Source organism: Raphanus sativus, chromosome 9 (assembly GCF_000801105.2).
Source record: "Raphanus sativus cultivar WK10039 chromosome 9, ASM80110v3, whole genome shotgun sequence".
NCBI classification, from domain to species: domain Eukaryota; kingdom Viridiplantae; phylum Streptophyta; class Magnoliopsida; order Brassicales; family Brassicaceae; genus Raphanus; species Raphanus sativus.
This window is the reverse complement of record NC_079519.1, coordinates 10,148,323-10,171,507: the sequence shown is the minus strand read 5'-3', so window position 1 is coordinate 10,171,507 and position 23,185 is coordinate 10,148,323. Positions and strand designations below refer to the sequence as shown.

Here is a 23,185-nt window from a genome sequence, read left to right as displayed (position 1 = left end):
TTAAGGAAGTCTAAACTGCAGAAGGTTGGCAGAGACAGGATATGATGCTTACAGAAGGATTAGTGTCATCCATTGATCTTGGCTTGACTTCTATTCTCAACGGTGTAGTAAGCTGCCTGCGCTGGTAATATTCGTGATATTCATCGGAAGAGTCCCTCAAAAGTTGAAACCTTGGATCATTAGCTTGAGAAATCCCTGAGGTCCTTCTCAAAGACCGGCCCCATCTATGGAAACAAGATTAGCTTCGCTCCTCAGGAAATTGAACTCAACATCATTCAGCATTAATCTCACTCATATTTGGAAACGAAACTTGCCGTTTTCCGACAATAGTCTTAGTAGCAATATCCTCAGGTGGCTGAACGATTTCATTCTCCGCCATTTTTTCTACATTAAGAAGCACCGAAATCACAATCAGATTTGACCTAGAAAATCGCTACCGCAAAACTGTCTAATCTACGAACTAAGAGAAAACCCGCACCGCAACCGGGAACCGCCGTGAAGAAGCTGAGAACGAACGATTTGGCGATTTGCAGCTTTCCCTGTGGACTGAGCTGTGAGTGGCGTGGCGAGAAATAACAGGAATCCGCGCTGTATATCATCTTTTCTCCTTTTCTTCGGCTCGCGCTAATACCTATTCCAATAATTAAAAGAAACAGAAAAACAAAAATGCAAACTGAATGAAATCAAGATTGTTTGATAAACCAGAAAAGAAAAAAAAATATATATATATACATACACCCAGTTTTTTTTTCTCTTTAAAGAACTTGAGAAACTTGTATGGTGGAAGAGATGATGCAGTTGTTATGATGTTTAGTTGTTTAAATAGGGAAAGATTTAAGGGTCATTAAATGTATTTATACTATGCATCTAAATCGGCCAGGTACCCCTTTATTTGGTAACTAGGTGATCTCCCGTGCTCATGTACGGAAATAAATATTACAAATAAATACTTTAATTTTGTTTGTTTATAGTTTTAAGTAATCTTTTATTTGTATGTATGAAAATTATTAAATATCTTTATGTTAAGTATGATATTTTGTATTATTTCAACCTTTTTCTTTGAGTTGTATATAGACTCAAATTAATGATGATTCTCATAGGTTAAATTATCGTATTAGTAGGTAATTCAGTTTATCTTCTTATATTTGTAAATATATTTCATAAAATTTGTATAATTTGATATATTTTATTTTATAAAAATAGAAAAAAGTAAATCAGATATTCATTGATAAACATAACTTGTAAAATATTAAAAATTTATTCATGTAAATGAATATATGCAAAATAGATACGTCATAATAATTGGTTGATTGTTCATATTTTGATTGATTTCATTACTTGGATTGGGTATATTGGGCTATATAATTTTTTAATCATAATGTTTTGGTTATAATTAGACTAAAAATAAAATATTTTGCTAATTACGTTTTTAGCTTACCTTAGGTTCATAAATATATTTATGTATAATTTATATATGTTTTTGATATAAGTCTATATTTTGAAATTTGATAGATATTTTCTGTTTTTTATGTTTTTGGAAAAATATGAAGAAAAATACAAATAAATTTCGTTTATGTATAATCAATCTTTTATATTCTAGAAATATTATTATCTTATAGAAAAATGTCTAAATATTTTATTAATATAAATTTTTATTTCTTATCAAAAAAATTAATACAAATTGATTTAGCTGAAAATTAAAATTAAGATAAAAAACAATTTAGTTTATTTTGAATTGTATTTAAGAATGTGCATGTATATATTTAAAATTATAATCTTAGGTAGATTTTCTATCTATTTATTTTAATTAAATATATTAAATAAATATGGAAAATTGCATAATTGTCAAAAATTAAAATTAAAAAATATTTATAAAATCTGTAGATATATATATAAGAAACTAATGATTTTTTACGATTTAATTTGATTTTATGATTTATTTCTTTTTATAATTTGTAAAATTAAGTATATATTTGAAATTTTTTTTAATTTAAATGATATTTCGAAATTTGAAATGCCATATTGAATATATTTATTTTAATGATGATTTATGAGTTTTTACCATATTTTAAAAAGTCCAAAAATATAAATCGACAATAAATATAATATATGATTTTCCATGTCATACTAATCTTAAATATAATTTCCATGTCATATTAATCTTTAAAACATGTCATCAATTTAGTAGCCATGTCACAATTATTAATCTAGGTGTTTTCCTGCACCATGTGTAGTGATGAATTTTTTTAAAGTTAAATTTTATATTTTAAAATGTAATTATTAATATTATATATTATTTATTTTTACCATAATTAATATAAATATCATTAATTAAGCATAAAATTAAGAGAAAATATTTTTTTTATTTTTAATTATATTTAAGAATATATATATATATATATAAGGTTAAAATCTTAGATAAAAATATTTATTTCATTTGGTTAAATGTATTAAATCAATTTGTACAAAATTACTAAAAATCATATAAAATGTATAGTTATCAAAAATTAAAACTAAATAATATTACATAATTTGTAGATATCTAAAAGAAACTAATGATATTACGATTTTTAAAAAAAAAATCAGAAAATTCAAAAACTTTTAGATAATAAAATTTTATAATTATAAAAGTAAAATTATATAATATTTCGAAATTCAAAATGTCATATTTGAATATATTTATTTTAGTGATAATTTATGAGTTATTACCATATTCTACAAAGTTTACCAAAATATAAATCAATATTAAATGTAATATATGAGTTATTGCTATATTCTACAAAGATTTCCAAAAATATATATCATCATTAAATGTAATTGTCCATGTCATATTTAACCATATGACATGTCATCAATCTTAATAGCCACGTCACAATTTTTTTTGTGAAAACGATTGTAGAGAAGACATGTGGCAAATCACTTTGCAAATAATGTCTAGGAGATTAGATTCTTCCCCGTCCTTAAAAGGTGGGTATATATTTGTCTTAATTTTTTTGAAATTTTCTTTTTTTTGTATTTAAATATAATATGTTAATACCGTTAGTTAATTATTGAAAATGTAGGTTTTAAATATTAGACCAAATATTTATCAACTGGTCATGATACAATTTTAGTTGAATAAATATATAATTGATTTATTAAATTTTCAGTTATTTTACATTTTCTACACTATTGAATTTTTATAAACCTATATATATATATATATTTGAGTTATTAATTTTTATTACTGTTCATTTACATATTTTCATTTTTAATGATCTAAAAAATTAGTTTAAAAAACTTTAATTTATACAATGGTTAAATCTTTAAAATTATATAGTTAAGTATTTATTTTGGATATCTTTTATGAATGAATTAGAAAGTTTTACTTATTATTTATTTTTTTAGCATCTACAAATTTTCTTAGTACAGTTTCTATTACATTTGGTACTGTTTGGAAACTTGGATAACAGATTAAATGAAATATGTTTGGAAACATGGACAGCAGAGATTAAATATTTTTTTTACACATTTAGATATTGAATTCCTTCTTATTTATATATTATGCCGTTTGGAAACTTGAATAACAGACTAAATGAGATTTGTTTGGAAACACAAATAACAGATCAAATATTTCTTTTTTATTTACATATCTAGCCATTACTTTTCTTTATTATTTACAGATTCTACCACTTCATTTAAAATCAAATATTTAGATTTATTAATTACAATAAATTGTTATTTCTTTGTGCTGAAAATAAAAATAAAATCTCGAGATATAGTATTGCATAATTATTTATAAATATAGTTTGATAAAACAATTGTTAAAACTATTTGTAAAGAGTTTTTTTACAAGCACATAATTTATAATTAGCATATAAGATATAAGTAATTTAAGGAATTTGATAATTTAGCAAGAAAAAATTGCTTCTAAACCGGTGCTGGTTTTTAATTTGTACACACATATACAATGGTCTTTATTAATTTTCTAGATTGCAGTGTTACCCACTCCACAAATATTATGATCTTATGTACTAATATTTACCAACATATATAACATACTTCACCAATATATATATTTCATACAATCAAGCTTAATTAATTTACAATCACAACTACCCGTATATTATTATATGAAAAAACTAATATATCCTGATTTTCTTCAAATCGAATATTCCATTTGATATAGATGTTTTAAATGGGGAAAAAAATTATTATAGATGTTTTCGGGTTGGTACTTCATTTTGGATTTGGATCGGTTCAATTTTTTTGATTCAGGTTTTTGCCCAATTCTATTGTTGACATGAAAAATAAATAACAACACATTTTATAAAATATATATATCTGCACGGGCGTGCGGGTCAAAATCTAATTTTGTTTACATTTAGAGTCGAGCATATATGTTTTGTAATTATAAAATGCATAAGTATACTTTATTATACAATACAATAGCATTAAATAGATAATGATCGAATTACTGGAGATACAATTTGTATTGTAGGTTTGTAACTGTGGTTAAAAGACAATATTACCATTAATGAGAATCTTATATTCAGTTTTAAATGCAGTGAAAATGTGTAATATTCTACATAAAATCAAAGTTAATTTAATAATATATTTATCTTTTAATAGATAAATAATTAAATATTATGAAGGTAAAATGTCGGATTTTGAGACATATAAACTATACTTGAAATTGTGTTCAAATCCATTCAAACTCTCTCAAGTCAAATAAATTTTAAAGAATCTATCAAATATGAATAATACTAGATTGTTAAAATTGTATTCAAGATTTTAGTTGAATAACAATAAATTTCAAGATATTTTAATGAAGTAAGTTGCAAATCCAATAAAAACTCTATAAATTAATAATGCCTAGACTATGATATTTACTAATTTATAGAGTTATTAGTTTAAATATTTTTATATTTAATATTTTTAACATGTTTTTATTTAAATAGAGAAACAAAATATTTTATTTCATGATATTAAATATTATTTTACTATATTTTTATCGTATTAAATTTTTATTTTATTGTTAAAGGAATCATAATATACATGGAAAATATTAAAAAAAAAAAATTTGTATTTAATTTATGTTAAATTCTTACCTCCACTTCAAAGTCTGGATTGCCTTTTAGCAGTTTTTATGTTTATTCATTTTAAATAATATACTAGATCTTGAACCCGCCCAACCGGGCGGGTATTTATTTTATGTTTTTAGTTTTTTATTTATAAATGATATATTTGTAATATTTAAACATAAATTTAGATTGAAAATTAACATTTGTAGTTATAATAAAAATTAAAAGTTAAAAAAAATATTTTGATATAAATTTTAAATTCCTAATTAAAATAATATAGAGATGGGTCATAATTTTTTCCAATTCCAAAATCTTAGCATTCTTAAAAACAAATAAAATAATTTTAAATACATAACATATATAAACATATTTGAAATTAAAATAAATTTGTTAAAAAAAATCTACGCTATTGTTGTTTATTTCTATAGTTTGACCCGTGTGTTGAGCCCGAATATGGCCCGATAGCTAGTAATAAATAATAAAAAATAGAAACGGGTCGCGAAAGGCCCATCACGAATTCAATCCTCAAAAGCAGCTAAGCTATAGCCGGAGGCTGTGAGATAAAGATGTTCACTAGAGAGGTCACGGAAAGGAGGCAGCTCGTGGACGTATAAGTAGGCGCAGGACCCGGTCAAAGGGAAGCTGTTACAAATCCCTCAAATCACGGAAGAAATCTCGGGAACTAGTTGGTGACGATCCATCGGAACCTGAGGCTATTTAAAGAGAAAGAAGACCAAAGAAGAGGAACACGTTCATTCCTACCATCATTCACACAATCTCTCAAATACTTTATTACTTTATTATCTTTGTAATCACCAAGAAAAACATATAATAGTGGTGCAAATATATCAATCCGTATTAAAATATTTAGAGCATTATAAACTATACAACAAAGTATAAAAGTAACATAGATTATTTACATGTTTATGTTACTGCATCTTTACCCCTTATTTAATCTATATTTATTGTCTTATAATTTGTTGTATCATATGATCTAAAAAGCTAAATGAATAACATGTATTAATATAATGTTCTTGAGCTTAGAAAAGATATGTTTTATAATAGTCCTTTTTAATTAAGATCATGGTTATATCATAGTTACAATTAAACCAACAAATTTAAATATCACAAGTTAGAACAAAAAAGAAGCATATGCTTAGGAAAGAAATCAGGAGGAAAAGATTTCATTAACAATACTTTTAATTAGTTGTTAGGGAAAGAAAAAATAAATTACAATAACAATTATTGTTATGATATTATTATGTAAATAGATAAATATCAGTTGTGATTTCTAGGAAATGGTCCAATGTGACTTTTAAATGGTAGATAAAATATGTACTTCTCTTTTAATAGAGAAGATTGCTTATATGTAAGTTTAAGATATGTTAATTTGTCGACATGTATTATATAATTTATTATGTGAAACCCGTTTTACTAACATACTATATTATTTTAACATAAATATTTATATTTATGAAAATAAAATATATTAATATATCAATTTAATTTAATTTTATCATATTAATTAGTTCAGTATAATAATTATTTTAATTTGAAAGAATATCATTATAAAATAAATAAAATGGGATAGAATTATTATTTTTGTTTTATAAATGATAAATTATTAAATATTAATGTATAACAATATTTTAATATTAATTACGAAATTAGTGAAAGAAATTTATCAAATTTGAAGCATTGAGATCTTATTAAAATCTTTTTCAACAAATTTGTTAGATTTTACTTTAAAAAATATATATATATATATATAGAATGAAAAGATATCAAAAGATATTATGATTGAAGTAGTTATATAGACATAATGTAAAATTAAATGATAGATATATTTTAACTAATGACTTTCTAGGAGATGACATATTTTAAATATCACACATGAAATAAGTCATAACTTCTCTTTTAATATAATATATACTTTAGGACCTATCATTTCATATTTTGTAAAATTTTGAATATATAATTATGTGATTGGTATATTTATTTTTAAAATTGTATATTTAGTCAACAAATTTGGAAAATTACATAACTATTTAAGTTTGAAGATTATATGAATTTTAAATATTTTTGTTACTAAATTGATGCATTAATTTATAACAACACTATTTGAAATTTTGTTATTTTTTTGTATCTTCAAAAAAATATTATTATAACTGTAAATAAACAATAAAGTTGTTAAATTATTTGTTATTAATATGTGTAATGAATATTAAAATTTCAAAATTTTCTAATAGCATATTTTAAATAACACATAAATTAAAGGTTAGTTATTAAATTGATATTATCTAAATAAATTCTTTTTTATAATATATTGCTGGGAGATTCAAAATAAATAAAATAATGATATATAATTGTTAGACACTATATTTATGAGAGTTACAAAAAATATATGTTAAGAATTTTTTTCTTGTAAAACAATATTACATGATTTATAAAATTTTAACTCATTTTAAAAGTGGATGATATTTATTTATTTATTTATTTATTTAAATGACAGCAATTTTTAAAAAGAAATTAGCATATATACATATATATATATATATATATAATTAATACAATATAGACTATAATAAAGTTTATAAAATATAGCATGATGACAAAAAAAAAAATATAGCATATTATTTTATTTTAATTAATATTAATTTATAATAATATTATAATGCTAATCACTAAATTGGTTAATGTATTATTTAAAAAGAAAATATTTAAACTTTTTGTTAAAATCTTGTTAGATTTTTCAACCGATTTTGTAGGCTTCGGTATTATTAAAGTTATGAATATACGAGGTATTATAGTAAGTTATAATAATAATTGAGAATAAATATATCATGATTTTTTAAGAAAAGATTTAACTTAAAATATCATATATAAATGAAGGTCCTAAAATTAAACACTCAGGGATTTAACTGTTTGTATAACTCCTAAACAGCATCTAACTATCACCGAACAATTAAAAAAGAGCGATGCGGCTAGGGTTTTCACCAAGATCCCCAAATTTTCACCAAACCCCCAAATCCTGATCTGATAACCCTAGAAATCACTCAGCAAGATATAGCAAGAGTCTCGCTGTATCCATTAAGCTCTAATAGCTTCTAAATCCAGGAAAAATCGCCCCTCTTTTTCCAGATCCCAAATCGATATTCCTACAGTCTCCTTCAATACTGCTGGAGACCTCAGGAATCGTTCACTAGGCCTTCGTGGCTACTCATTAGGCCTTTGTGGCTTCTCGTTAGGCCTTAGTGGCTTCTGTTTCCTGACTTAAGATGTTTCGTCCAAAGAAGAAGAAAGAGCTCTCCTTGACGGAAGAACTTAAAGAGCTCGAGTTGTTGGAGGAAGGAGAAATGGTTGACATCCCGGACCTCGAGAACGACGACCTCATTGAGGAAAACTCACTGAGTGTGGTTGTCAGATGTCTCAACCCTACCGTTCATAAAGTCGGCGGTCTCGTCAAAGCCCTCCCGCCGATATGGGGTCTCGAAGACAACGCTCATGGAAGAGGAGTGGGAGCAGACAGGGTCCAGTTCATCTTCCAATCAAGCAGAGACCTACATCATGTTCTTACTAGAGGACCTTGGTTTGTGAACGGTTGGATCGTCTCGCTTGACCAATGGTCCCCCTCCCCTCCCCCAAACTTCCTCCACAAAATCCTGTTCTGGATTAGAATCCGTGGAATCCCAGTCCACCTCCTCAAGAAGAAAGCAGTGGAAACTCTCATCGGTCCCTTGGGAGAGATAGAAAAGATAGAGCTCCACGCCAAGAACTCTACCTCAGTGGAATATATTCGTGCTCAAGTCTGGATAAACACGGATGAGCCGCTCCAGTTCAGACGCACAGCTCGGTTCAAGTCAGGAGAAGTAGTCCCCACCGAGTTGGAATATGAAAGGCTACTCAAGGTCTGCTTCCTCTGCAAGCGCCTAACGCATGACCAGACTAAATGTCCTTATCAAGTCCTCCCACAGGAGCAGCCGCTGTATACTGCTCCAATCCGGAGGAACACCCAAGAATCAGTCAAACCTTCGAGGAGAGTTCAACAGGACGGCCAAAACTCCAAAGCTCCAGCCTTAGCTCACCGAGTAACCAACTCCAGGAAAGCCCAACCTCGGGTCATAGGAGGCAGAGAGACCTCTACTTCCTTAGCTCAAATCAGGAAAAAAGATCCAAAGGGGAAAGCTATCGCTGGAGGCACAAGCCGCATCTGGAAGCAAAAGGAAATTACAAATACTCCCAGAACCGAAGGCGCAAACTCAAAGAGCACTGGTGAATCTTCAATCCCCATAGGCAGGAACTCCAACTCCTCTGGCAAAAGATCAGCGCCACAAAGTGGAGACAGGTCCTCTCTGAATCCAAACAGAGAGTTGACCTCTGTTTTCGAGAGACTTGGCAACGTAGAGCCCACATCCCCCCGCTCTGAAGATAGACCCAAGTCTGGCGAAGCACGCTCCAGTTTCTCTAAAGACTCCTCTCAACGCAAAGGATCCCAAGAAGGACGCTCAAGCAAAGGAAGCAGAAGCCCTCCTTCCGTTTTTGAGCGACCAGGCTCCCACTCAAGAAACTCAGAGGAAGGAAAACCGAACTTCAGAGAAGGCCAGTCCTCGAAGAGAAGAAGACTCAGTAACAGTGGAGAAAGAGAAGCTAAGAAACCTCGGATGGAACCACTTGAGGCCTCAGTCTTTCAGCGTTTGGGGTCCAAAGGAAGTGGCTCTGGTGAAAAATCTACAGAAGTTCCAGTTCATTCTGCTCATGTAGCAGCTTCACGCCCTCGCCTTTCTGTCCTTAGGATAGTATTGGAGAGTGGCAAAATCTTGGAAGAAGGGTTGATGGATAATTCCAACCCTTCAAAGTCAGTATGAGAATACTCAGTTGGAACTGTCAGGGGTTGGGGAATACCCCTACAGTTCGACATTTACAGGAGTTGCTTGGTCAGCATCATCCTGAAATCTTATTCCTCAGCGAGACCAAAAACAGAAGGAGATACATAGAAAGTTTAGTAGCAAGGTTCGGTTTCAACAATCTAAAGACAGTGGAACCGATAGGTATAGGTGGAGGCTTAGCAGTAATGTGGAAAGCAAGCTGCAACGTAGAGATACTGCAGGCCAACCGCAGATTAATCGACATGAAGATTCGATGGCAAGAATATGAGTTCTTTCTAACTTGTGTTTATGGGGAGCCGATCAAGAGCAAAAGAGAAGACGTTTGGGAAAGGATCACAAGAATCGGTACAACCAGAAGTGAAGCCTGGGTTTTAACGGGAGATTTCAACGAGCTTATAGATCCTTCAGAAAAGCTTGGCGGAGCGGTGAGAAGCACAGAAGAGGGAAAGGACTTCCGACAAATGTTACATGCTTGTGGCCTTTGGAATATAAGACATGTCGGTTACCAATTCTCCTGGGCAGGAACAAGGAACAATGAGACAGTCCAATGTCGCCTCGACAGGACAATTGCAAATCAGGCATGGCTCGATATGTTCCCTCAGGCTTCAGCAACATACTTACAGAAAGTCTGCTCAGATCATAGCCCAATTATAACCTGTCTAGCGGAGCGTTTGTGGAGGAAACAAGCGGGCTTTAAATATGATCAAAGGTGGATAAGAAGAGAAGGGTTCACCTCAGCAGTAAATCAATCATGGAAGCAACATGGAGCAGGCCAAGCTGGACTCCTGAACAAAATCACCCAATGCAGAAAAGACATCTCAGTCTGGAAGAGAACAGCTAAGCCAAACTCCGCTCTCAGAATCCATGCAATCCACTCCAAGATTGACGAAGCAACAAGAAGCACTATAAACAATGGAGCGGAGCTGAGTCTCCTACGAGCTGAGTTAAATGACGAGTACCACAACGAAGAAATTTTCTGGTTGCAGAAAAGCCGGCTCAACTGGCTCAGATCGGGAGACAAAAATACCAAATTCTTCCACGCAGTCACCAAAAACCGGAGAGCACAAAACAGAATCCTCAGTCTCTTCGACGAGGAGGATAAAGAATGGTTTGCGGAAGATGACCTTGCCAGATTAGCAGACTCTCATTTCAAGCTGCTATATTCTTCAGAGGATATTGGGATCACCTTAGATTCCTGGAACAACATCCCAGCAGTAGTGACAACAGAGCAAAACGATCAGCTCCTGGCGCCGATAACCAAAGATGAAGTAAGAGAAGCAGTGTTCGATATCAATCCTCACAAGTGCCCAGGCCCCGACGGTATGAATGGTTTCTTCTTTCAGCAATTTTGGGAGACAATGGGAGATGATCTCACCACGATGGTGCAAGAATTTCTCAGAACAGGGAAATTGGAAGAAGGAATTAACAAAACCAACATCTGCCTGATCCCCAAAAAGCTGGAAGCAAAGAAATTAGCTGAGTTTCGTCCCATAAGTCTGTGTAACGTTGCTTATAAGATTGTTTCAAAACTTTTGAGTAAGCGTTTGCAATCTGTACTTCCCTGGATAATAACAGAAACTCAGGCAGCTTTTGTGGAAGATCGGCTCATCTCTGATAACATTTTGATCGCTCATGAACTCCTACATGCTCTGAACTCAAACAACAGCTGCTCAAGGGAGTACATAGCAATCAAAACAGATCTCTCCAAGGCGTTCGATCGGGTAGAATGGTCGTTTCTAGAGAAGTCAATGAGGGTCTTAGGCTTCTCGGAAACTTGGTGCAAGTTAATAATGGAATGTGTCTCATCAGTGAGCTACCAGGTACTCATCAATGGAACACCACACGGAGACATCAGGCCTACTAGAGGTATCCGGCAGGGAGACCCGCTTTCACCATACCTCTTCGTCATCTGCACTGAAATGTTAGTCCAAAAGTTACTTCAAGCCGAACACTCGGGGGAGATCACCGGCCTCCAAGTAGCACGCGGAGCTCCCGCAGTATCACACCTACTATACGCTGACGACAGTATGTTTTACTGTAAACACTCAGATGAGGAGCTTAGCAGACTAACAGGAATTCTACAAGAGTACAGTCTTGCCTCTGGCCAGCGTATAAACTACGAGAAGTCAAGCATTTACTTCGGTAAAAACATACCGACAGAGAGAAGGGCAGAAATAAAGCAGAAACTGGGGATGGATCAAGAAGGAGGAGATGGAGCCTATTTAGGCCTCCCTGAATCATTTGGAGGGTCTAAAGTATCCATTCTGAGCTTCCTCAAAGAGAGACTAGAGCAACGAATTGGAGGTTGGCAGAACAAGTTCCTCTCCCCGGCAGGCAAAGAAGTGCTACTCAAAGCAATTGCTCTAGCTCTTCCCACTTATACCATGTCATGCTTCTTAGTGCCCAAAACGATTTGCAAGAAAATTATGGCACTAATGTCTGATTACTGGTGGAAGAACAGCTCGGTATCCAAAGGTATGCACTGGAGAAGTTGGGAGAGCTTATGTATCCCAAAAGAAAGAGGAGGACTTGGTTTCAAAGATCTCGAAGCTTTTAACAGGGCACTGCTAGGGAAGCAACTCTGGCGTTTGGTTACACAACCGGAGTCACTACTAGCCAGAATATTCAAAAGCCGATACTACAGATCTTCTGATCCCCTTAATGCACCTCTTGGATCACGGCCCTCATATGCCTGGAGAAGTATCCACTCTGCCCAACCACTGATCAAACAAGGTGCAAAGGTGATAATCGGAAACGGAGAAAGCACAAACATCTGGAGAGATAGATGGCTCGGAAGTACACCGGCAGAACCCATCACTGAAACAGCTTTAGTACCGGATGCTTATAGACGATGCCTTACGCCAGAGATGAAGGTCGCGGATTTGCTGCTGCCTTGTAAAAGAGAATGGAACCACACCTTACTTAACAGTATCTTCACAGAAGGAACCTGTCGCAAGATACTATCGGTTCATCCGCAAGGTCCACTGGGAGATGATACTTATAGTTGGGCTTACTCAAAGTCGGGACACTACAGTGTCAAATCAGGGTATTGGGTCCAAACAAACATCATCGTGGATGATCAACGACAAGGACTGGTAGATCAACCGAGCCTTGATGGCTTATACCAACGAGCTTGGAAGCACAACACCAGTCCAAAAGTGTGTCACTTCCTCTGGCGTTGCATCAGTAACTCCCTCCCTGCAGCAGCAAACATGAAGAGTAGACATATCGCCAAAGATGGCAGCTGCCCTCGTTGTGATGCGGAGAGTGAAACAGTCAACCACATTTTATTCCAGTGTCCATACGCTAGACTAATATGGGCGACTTCACCAGTCCATGCTCCACCACAAGGTTTAATGTCTGACTCCCTCTACTCCAACCTCCACCGTGTTTTGAGCTTACAAGAACGCTATCCTCGTGAAGAGGCTTACACGGATTTGGTCCCTTGGATACTCTGGAGGCTTTGGAAAAACAGGAATGAATTCCTATTCCAAGGCAAAGACTACTCAGCGCAAGACACTGTCAATAAAGCCATTGAAGATACATCTGAGTGGATGAACAGACTGGAGGAGAAGAATATAGAGGTTAAAAAACCCACAAGCAGCAAACAACCCGCTAGGTGGAAACCGCCAATACAGAACTGGATCAAATGCAACACAGACGGAGCCTGGCACAAAGACCAGCAAGGACAAGGTATTGGATGGATCAGTAGAGACCACACGGGCCAGATGCTGTGGGCTGGAGCTCAAAGGTTCGAAGGGCTAGACTCACCGATGGAGACCGAGGCAACTGCACTGAATTGGGCTATAAAATCTATGTCTCGTTTTGGTTATTCACAGGTGATTTTCGAAACAGATGCGCAGGTGTTAGTGAAGATGATCAAAGGGGTGGAGAAAACATGGCCAAAACTGACACCGATCATCCAGGATATCACTCACTCCCTTAAGATGAACCGGAGCTTTAAGGTAGAGTTTTTCTCTAGAGAAGGTAACAAAACGGCAGATAGGATAGCTAAGGAAGCTTTTTCTTTTATGAATCATGTTCCTAAGTTGTATTCTCTTGTGCCAAGTTGGATGAAACCAGTATTAGAGGCAGATATGCCTTATGTAGGACTGAACTCTGTTGTAAGTCTGAACAATGTTGGTTAATGAAAGTTTAAAGTTGAGCCAAAAAAAAAAAAAACACTCAGCATTATGCATTTACTCCATGCTAGTCATCGCGGAAGACTGAAGACCATGTGTAAATATTTACTTATCTGGGGGTTGAACAAAACTGCTAACGAACAAGAGACGACGACGTTTTAAGGACCATGGGCCAATCAATGTTCATATCAAATCAAACTCTTACCAGAAGAAGATGAAATTAAGATAATTCTCTCCAATACGTTTTCTCCCCCTTTCGAAATTGGGTTTCTTCATCCTTTCCGTGTGCTTCACAACTCTCACCCTCATCATCATCTCTCTTCTTCTCTTTCCTTCATTTCTCACATACCCATCCCAAAAGCCCATATTATTATTCATTTGATCTTCGATCGGACTATAGTTAATCAATTGCTGATACCATCTTCTGATCATCCCCACCCACCGAGCCATGGCCGCCGCTTTGAGGTCAAACGCCTCTAGAGAAACCGCTTCTCTCACTCTCTCTCACTTTCGATACTTCTTCTTCAACCGTCTCCACACCGCGACTCCTCCTCACTGCAATCACCGCAACAAGATCACTTCTGCCAAGCCTATGGGAGCCAGATTCTTGGATAATCGAGGATATGCTACGAATTGTGGTGGGGAGAAGGTGAACGGTGTAAAGTCTGCTACTTTAAGCTCGCAAGGAGACCCACCGGATCTTTGGCAGCCTCCCAGGGATGGGGTTTCCGTTAGGGCTGATGGGTTCAGCGGCGTTAATCTCGGTCGTGTCGGTGGCGGGGGCGGCGGTGGGAGCAGTACCACCGGTGCTGGTAACGGAACAGGGTCGGAGTCTAAGGAAGATTGTTGGGGTGGATCCAATCTTGGGCCTAGTTTCCCGACACCAAAGGAGATTTGTAAAGGTTTGGACAAGTTCGTGATTGGTCAGGAGAGAGCCAAAAAGGTTAAATTATTAGACTTGATGATTCTATATTGGTTTGCTTTAGGCTTTGAATGGGTCTGCTAAACCTCACCACAACTGCATGTTCAGTGAATAGTTTCTAGCTGGATTGTAATTAGAAAGTTACATTGTTATTAGAAAATAACACTGTATATTAGGTGTCTCCTTTTTATAATTCCTTGTTCAGTTTTTATGCATTCCATAAGGTATGCACAAGTTGCATATTTGAATTATGTATGGTTCCTATTTGGTTTGGGAAAGATTTCTATTTTTCAAAATTCTCTTGTGTTATCTCGTTGATGCAGGTGCTTTCAGTGGCAGTTTACAATCACTACAAGAGGATTTATTTTGAATCATTACAGAAACGGTTTGTTCACTCTCTTTTGTTTACCTAAATCCAGTTGCTTTGATAGATATAGTACAGCTTATTGTTTTACCTGAGCATTTGGAAGTAAATAAAATTATCTTGTGATTTGGTAGATCATATCAGTATCTGTATTTCCTTAAGCTGCGAATATCATAGTTTTTGCATGCACGTTAATTTTCATTTGATTCGACCTATTCGTTTAAATTTGTGTGGAAGCTAGGTCCTCGGGAGAAACTGATAGCACTGCAGGGAAACCAGCTGATGATGATATGGTAGAACTGGAGAAGAGTAACATTCTCCTGATGGGACCTACTGGGTCAGGTCATTGTCTGACCCCCAATCTGCAAATAAATAATAATAATAACACACACACACAAGCCTGATATACTAAAGTTATCATGTCAATATAGCGATGTTCACCTCATATGTTTTGATGTTTTTCTTTAATAACAGGAAAGACACTACTTGCGAAAACCTTGGCACGGTTTGTGAATGTTCCTTTTGTAATTGCGGATGCAACCACACTGACTCAGGCAACTCTCGCCTTTCTTTTACTCCTTCATGTCTTTTCCGTGATGACCAATCTCTGAAATGAAATAATTTTGCCAGGCTGGTTATGTGGGAGAGGACGTCGAGTCTATATTGTACAAACTTCTCACAGTACGCTTCTAAAACCCAAACATTTCTTATATTATTTATTTGTGATGAGTGGTTTTTGACCTCTCTCTCTCTCTGTCTCTCCAGGTTGCAGATTATAACGTTGCAGCGGCACAGCAGGGGATTGTTTACATTGATGAAGTCGACAAGATAACAAAAAAGGTTAGAGCTAAAAAAATTTGTCCTTGTGCTTGAATATTATCTTCTGTGCTGCTTAGATAAATTTTGTTCTTTGGACATTTTTTGATTGCCAGGCAGAGAGCCTTAACATCAGCAGAGATGTATCAGGAGAGGGTGTTCAACAAGCATTGCTAAAAATGCTGGAAGGAACTGTAAGTTCTCAAAAATGCTTTGAGAGCTCTGCTAACTAAAATCTCAAATTATTTTTTTGTGGGTTATAACCAGTTTCTAACTCACTCTCTCTCTTTTTGGGATATAGATCGTTAATGTACCTGAGAAGGGCGCTAGGAAGCACCCTAGAGGTGACAATATCCAGGTTTGTTCTGCTTTACTCTACTCTTTATGTTTTTGGGATTCACCTTACGAATAAATAAGCTATGGGTTGAGACTGTGATCTGATAGCTTTCACCTTCCAGTTTAATGTCCCTTTGCATGATGATTTTGACTTCTGAGTATTACGGTCTGAAATTCAAATGTAGATTGCTTCTACTATTTCTTTCTAGAGTTGATTAAGGTGGCTCCTCTGTTAAATATGTTTCTTACTTGCGTCTTTTTCGACTGTCTGCAGATAGACACAAAAGATATACTTTTCATATGTGGTGGTGCTTTTGTAGACATCGAAAAGACGATCTCTGAGAGGTATGACTTCTTCTTTCTTTTATCAAATTTACTTTTAAAAGTCAACTGAATGTTTCTTTTTTTTTTTGCAGGCGCCATGATTCTTCAATAGGGTTTGGGGCTCCTGTACGTGCTAACATGAGGGTGGGTGGTGTTACAAATGCCGCTGTTGCATCAAACCTGATGGAAACTGTAGGTTTTTTTTTATCATCTCTTCACCCATCAAATGATAGGTTGGTCGTTGGCTCATGTTTGGGGTGGGTGTTGGCAGGTGGAAAGCAGTGACCTGATTGCTTATGGTTTAATACCTGAATTTGTTGGAAGGTTTCCTGTTCTCGTCAGCTTATCTGCTTTGACTGAGAACCAACTTATGGAGGTAATATGAATATGATCCAGATCAAATATGGTTTGACACTTGATGTGAGTTTCGCATTACTAAAATTATTTATTTGCAGGTGCTTACCGAACCCAAGAACGCTCTTGGAAAGCAATACAAAAAGATGTACCAGATGAATAGTGTAACTACTGCTCTCTCTACTCAAAATCTTGACTCTTGAGACAAATCTCTATATCTCTCCTCTTTCTTCAGGTAAAGCTGCATTTTACGGAAACAGCGCTGCGGCTAATAGCTAGAAAAGCAATAACGAAAAACACAGGTGCTCGTGGCTTAAGAGCTCTTTTAGAAAGCATCCTCATGGATTCTATGTACGAGGTAAGTTTAACTCTAAATAGTATTACTTACCTATGTCATTAGATTCACGTTCAGACTCTTAACCATGTCGTTTTCTCAGATACCTGACGAGGGTACAGGGAAGGATATGATAGAGGCGGTTGTGGTGGATGAAGAAGCAGTTGAAGGAGAAGGGCGTAGAGGCTCTGGTGCTAAGATTCTCCGTGGTAAAGGAGCTTTGGCTGTGTATCTCTCTGAAACCACCAAATCCAAGGATTCTCCTCAGGTACTTACATACCACAAAGTAATAATCAAATAAAGCAATCCCAGGTTTTACTTTAACCGTAAAACTATTACATGGTTGGTTTGATAACCGAATTTTGTGATAAACTGATGCAGACGACCAAGGAGGGATCAGAAGGAGAAATCGAGGTGGATGCAGAGATTCCCTCCGTTGTAGCCAGTATGTAATGTATCATCCCTAACATACTGGTAAATGTATCTCTCTGTATGCTTAATCTTATCGTTCCAATAATAATGTACATAAATGAAAGAAAGGTGTATCAGTAAGTTTAAAAGAATACAAGGATGCATGCACAGTTTGCACATTGATCAATGATGATGTAACATTTATGCAATACCTATCTTCCCATTACTTCTTTTTTCTTTTTACCCAAATTGATATATTCATAAAGGCGCAAAGACCAGAGCTACACTACAAACCATACACCAAACCCACCAGCCAAAAAACAACACACGGTCCAGCAGGTGGTCATACAAACGCTAAAAAGCCCAAAGCCCACAATACCGAAGCCCAAACCCATTACCGACATCACTCTCCACGTGCTGCAATCCTCCAATCGAAGGCGCCACACGTCGCACCCACAACGAATCGACCGACTCCGCTCTGCATCACCGACGCATGCTGTGGTTAGAACCCTCGATTCGTCGGAGTCGCCTGGGCTTAAATTCAGAGCACGCTGAAGACTGTCTCTACTACTTTGTGATTTTCGCCTGGCTCTAGACATGGAAAGCTTCATCGGGTTTCACCCGAGATCTTCATCTACCGCTATCGAAATCAACCTCAAACGCTTCATCTTCCTGAAACCCGGTTCCTTCCACCGAGAACTTCAAACAAAGACCGAGAGCTCCTCGTGAAGCCAAACCCCAACCACACGACAGATCTACACCAAACTAAAACAACTATACCCTAACAGAGCCGCCGTCGACAAAAGAGTTGAGACGACGCGGAGACTAAAGCCGAACACCCACCTTTGACAGAAAGATGCAACGCCGGCAAGCAGAACCGAACGACCACCGCGAAAAAGATGCGACACCGGAAGCAAAAGGATCTTCTCTTAACAAGTTTGGAAGCAGAGGGGACGAGACTACGACTAAGACTGGACAGCCATCGTCTGTGGGAGCCCATGCCGTCAGCGAAAACGGATGAAATCACCGGATCTTCTTTCTCTCTCTCTATCTTCGGCAAAGTCTTCCTTATGGGAGAGACTGAGAGATCAAGGTCCCATTACTTCTTTTTTTTCTATCTTCCCATTACTCTTTTATCTTAAATGCAAAACTGAGAAATCTCCTTTGATTAAGAATCAGCATATATCATTCATGCTTGTATTCTTAAATATATGTTCCATTCTGAGCAGAGAGTTTGAATGAATATTCAAATCATAATATCTTTATTTCATTCAAGAAGTTGCCCTGTTATATCAAATAAAAACACTTAAAAAGAAACATAAATCTTTGACTTTACTATATATATAATCTTCCGTATATTAGTTACATACAAGGCCGAGACTGCCTTACTGTGACAACCCAGAGAAGAAGGCCACGCCAGTGGATGGCAACCACGATGAACCTCCAATGAACTGACCCACCGTAAATTTACTTGCCTCGATCGTTGAAGTAATAATGTGATAACCAGGCCACTTGACTCGTTGACCCGTACCTGCTCCTGGCCCTCGGTTCATATACTCACCGTAGTACAAAGAGTCCAACGCAAATGGACCGTTCCACTCCAACCATCCTCTGGGGTTAATATGGTCGCCCATATCCGACATCATGTACACAACTCTGGAGTATAACTTCCACGGACGGCCGAGATACGTCGGATAACTACCTTTTGAGGCTTCAAGATCAGCTGTGGCCAGTAGCTTACAAGCGTGAATCGAGATCCCCGTGTTCTGGTTCGGGTCTTTCCGGTTCTGAGCCGTGATGGTGATCTTCTGCTGAGGCATTGGCTTACGCGCGTAGATGTTACAGCTCTGTAAGATAACAGCTGCGTTTCCAAATATAAAATCGACTGTTCCATAAATGTCGCATTCGCGGTAAAACTGTCGGTTAGAATGTACGTAGAGAGCATCTTGGTATCCAATAATGCTGCAACGGTAAATCACTGCGTGGTCTCCTCCGACACGGAGTGCCACAGCCTGGTGCTTCCCCGGTCCGGCGTAGTTCTCGAACGTTATGTCTCTCACTATAAATCCAGCTCCCGTCGCGGCTAACATCAATCAATTTAAAAATATATATATATAAAAGTTAATAATCATAACTTTAAAAAGACATAAAAAAGGTTATTCTATTTATTACCGAAAGTGGCGGTGTGAAAAGTAGTGAGGTCATCGACGATGCTTTTTCCACCGGTTATGACCGTTTTACCCTTGCCGTCTCCTACGAACATTATGTTCGTCTTTTTCCTCCCAACCTTCAAAATATCTTCTTCGTACTTCCCCGCTTTGACGTGGATCACGAACCGACGGCTACTATGCTCCGGCGCTTTCTTGATCGCCTCCGCGATTGTCTTAAACGCTCCGATACCGTCTTTAGACACAGTGATATCCGCCTGAATCTCCGTCGCCGGAGTACCGAGAATCTCTCTGTCTCCTCTCTTCAACCAATAAGGAAACTCCTCTGTTCCTTCTTCCCCAAGCAACTTCCTATGGTTCACCACCGGAACTCCGCTCAAATCTTTGACGTTGCCGGAGAATATCGCCAAGCAGTTACTCACCATCTCCGACAAGTCCTTCACCGCTCCGATCACTTGATCCTTCACTCCTCCTCCCCCGCCGTCGTCTCCTGCTTCGTCGAATCCCTCCGTACACGTGTCGTGGTTAGTCATCGCGGAGCTGAGCCACGTCGTGACATCGGAGCGAGACTCGTCGGAGGACGAGGCGGCCACGATGGAGGAGAGAGCGCGTGATAGGGCGTCGACTGAGTCGTCGAGCAGCTCGAGACACGAGTCGTAAGCTGATCGTACACGTGGCGGCATCTGAGCGTAGGAGATCGTCGAGGATGAGTAGAGCGCTTTGCTGAAACTCTGAAGCGTCGCGTTGAAGGAGATGTGGATGAGCTGGTTCTCGTCGGCGGTTAAAGCTCCCGGGAAGTCGAGAAGCGTGTCGATGCAGAGGTTCGTGTACTGGGCTTTGCTACAGGTTTGGGAGATTTCTCGGGTCGGTTTACGGTTTAGTTTCGGAGCATGTTGATCGGAACCTACGGCTCGGATGCCGGCAAAGATCCCGAAGCAGACAACTGCTACGACTAGTACTGCTAGCGTGAAGAGAATCAGCTTCGTCTTCTTGGTTCTCTTCTGTAGCTCCGGGAGTGACGTGGCAGGGTCTTTCTGGGTCGGGTTTGATACCGAACCTGATGGTCCGAGCCTATCGTAACCCATGGTGCAATTGTTTTGTGTGGGGGTTTAGATTGAAAGTTAAGAGTTCTGTTAAGGGAACAAAGATGATGTGGAAGTGGCTCTATAAATATTATTATAGATGTGACTATTGAAGCATTAAAATTTTAAAATAATATGCCTTATTGTTATAAACTTTATAAAATTATATATACCACATACATTTGGGTACCTTTATTGAAATATTATGCCTGATAGCTGTAATATTCGTCGATGGCTCTAACAGTAAGTATATATAGTGTGTATTAGTCGATGTACACATCTCTATAAATCATTTCATCTCAACGACCCCATTATAGCGACTACCTTATAAGAGAAACGTAAAAGTCAGATTACGATGACAGTTTAGTGTTTATGACATGTTATTTTCTATGTAATTACAGCGGTAAAAGTTATAATCTAATACATTATCAATTCCCAGTCATGCTTTTCTCAATAGTGGATAACTTATTTTTTTTACATTCAACGAGCATCCTGCTCACCTACGGTGTCGGTGCTTCCCCGGCTTTTTTCCTTATCACGTTTTGTTTAACTGTATAAACCGATCGAGATTACAGAAATTGAATATAACGATTACGGAAACAGACATATATTATTTAGAGATAATTCAGTTGCTTATAGTTTAGTAGGCTTAGCGTTTTTTAGCTATTGAATGTATTTCATTTCAACGACACAAAAATATATCATTCATTAACAGAATTTTCACATGGATTTATTTCTGTCAAAATCCACTGAACATAAACGGATGATATGATTCATGATATATATACACTATAATATAATATTGAATTATCTTTTTATTTTCATGTTTGAGATTGTCCCAACAAAAAGACATTAAGTTATTCAACAACAGAATATGTGTGTTTCGCCATCTTGTTAAGTTTCCAATTTAAAAGAAATTAGCGATAACTAGATTGGGTTCAGGATTTGGTTTGGATCAAATCGATTTTGGTTCAGTTGGACAATGAGTGTTAATACCTGATACCATATTATTTTTTCTGAAATTCCAACTTAAAAACACTAGGTAATAAATAAATTAAACATATTTCCTATATATTATTTATGTCTCATCGAAAATTTTGATGTAGGAGTTTATATTCTCACACGTCCTTGAGATAATATTATGTATAACCATTATTTGAATAATATCTTAGTTTAGGATTCAGATCTGATCAGATTGAACTGAGTGTTAATACCTGATACGCAAATAAATGTACATAACACATATTATATATACAGATTACCAATTTTATCAAATTTAATCTGGTTTTAGCAGTTTTAATCCAGTGAAAATCCAACTTTACAACATGCTGTATATCCTGTTCATGGCTAAAAGCAAAACATTGATAATACACCCACGTGTATATATACTGTACAAAATACAATGAGTATTGCTAGAAAAGTGAAGCTTTGATGGGGACAAATCTACCATCTACATCGTCCACGAACAAGAGTCCCCATAGAATTTAAACGGAATAGTCATTGAAATAGACTCTATACGTACCAATAATACCCGCACCAAAACAAAAACAAAAAAAGTTTAAAAGATCTACATACCTAGTCAATTTGTCATGTCCATTAACATTTACGTATAATATATGCACAAGTGAAGAAATTAATGGTTTTGAATCTTATCCGCTTGTGGCCCTGATTCAATATTTTCTAACAATCGGTTCAGTGCAATTCGTATATTATCGGTTGCTACGTGATTGAACACAATGCTTCGAAGTGGTACCTAGCATATTATATATCTCTTCTCTTCTTCTAAGATCATATTATATATCTGATGCATCCCTTTTCTTAATACACCTGATGCGTTTGTGTTTACTCAATTGTGCATGCATGTCGTCATATAATATGTGTTAAAGTAAACGAACCAACATAACCAAATATTGGACGTCACCCACACATAATATATAGGTGTTGCTGCATGATGCCTCGCCATCTATAAAATGATTCAAGGGT

General features: G+C 36.0%; 3 protein-coding genes across 3 annotated transcripts; 2 read left to right on the top strand and 1 right to left on the bottom strand.

Annotated features, from left to right (window-relative positions):
* Positions 1-8,341: 8,341 nt before the first annotated feature.
* On the top strand, positions 8,342-9,928 carry LOC108824718 (uncharacterized). The gene has a single exon (XM_018598116.1). The coding sequence runs from the start codon at positions 8,342-8,344 to the stop codon at positions 9,926-9,928; it is 1,587 nt and encodes a 528-aa protein (XP_018453618.1).
* Positions 9,929-14,241: 4,313 nt separating this feature from the next.
* Positions 14,242-18,161, top strand: LOC108827612 (CLP protease regulatory subunit CLPX1, mitochondrial). The gene is made up of 15 exons (XM_018601053.2): positions 14,242-15,034; positions 15,337-15,398; positions 15,619-15,719; positions 15,852-15,931; positions 16,008-16,058; positions 16,143-16,217; positions 16,310-16,387; positions 16,495-16,551; positions 16,804-16,874; positions 16,946-17,045; positions 17,125-17,229; positions 17,309-17,371; positions 17,443-17,565; positions 17,645-17,809; positions 17,923-18,161. Exons 1-15 carry the CDS (start codon positions 14,540-14,542, stop codon positions 17,992-17,994), a joined length of 1,698 nt encoding a protein of 565 aa, XP_018456555.2. The 5' UTR covers positions 14,242-14,539; the 3' UTR covers positions 17,995-18,161.
* Positions 18,162-19,191: 1,030 nt separating this feature from the next.
* Positions 19,192-21,274, bottom strand: LOC108827611 (probable pectinesterase/pectinesterase inhibitor 61). Its single transcript, XM_018601052.2, has 2 exons — positions 20,125-21,274; positions 19,192-20,035 (listed from the first exon to the last, which is right to left on the bottom strand). Exons 1-2 carry the CDS (start codon positions 21,203-21,205, stop codon positions 19,338-19,340), a joined length of 1,779 nt encoding a protein of 592 aa, XP_018456554.1. The 5' UTR covers positions 21,206-21,274; the 3' UTR covers positions 19,192-19,337.
* Between the last annotated feature and the right edge of the window lie 1,911 nt (positions 21,275-23,185).

What these genes read in the sequence shown, in the direction of transcription:
- LOC108827612 (XM_018601053.2), top strand. Translation starts at nt 14,540, where the DNA reads ATGGCCGCCGCTTTGAGGTCAAACGCCTCTAGAGAAACCGCTTCTCTC. An exon ending in TAAAAATGCTGGAAGGAACT is followed by an intron (nt 16,388 to 16,494) that starts GTAAGTTCTCAA and finishes TTTGGGATATAG; the next exon opens with ATCGTTAATGTACCTGAGAA. An exon ending in GAAAAGACGATCTCTGAGAG is followed by an intron (nt 16,875 to 16,945) that starts GTATGACTTCTT and finishes TTTTTTTTGCAG; the next exon opens with GCGCCATGATTCTTCAATAG.
- LOC108827611 (XM_018601052.2), bottom strand. Translation starts at nt 21,205, where the DNA reads ATGGGTTACGATAGGCTCGGACCATCAGGTTCGGTATCAAACCCGACC. An exon ending in TTTTCACACCGCCACTTTCG is followed by an intron (nt 20,036 to 20,124) that starts GTAATAAATAGA and finishes GATTGATGTTAG; the next exon opens with CCGCGACGGGAGCTGGATTT.
- LOC108824718 (XM_018598116.1), top strand. Translation starts at nt 8,342, where the DNA reads ATGTTTCGTCCAAAGAAGAAGAAAGAGCTCTCCTTGACGGAAGAACTT.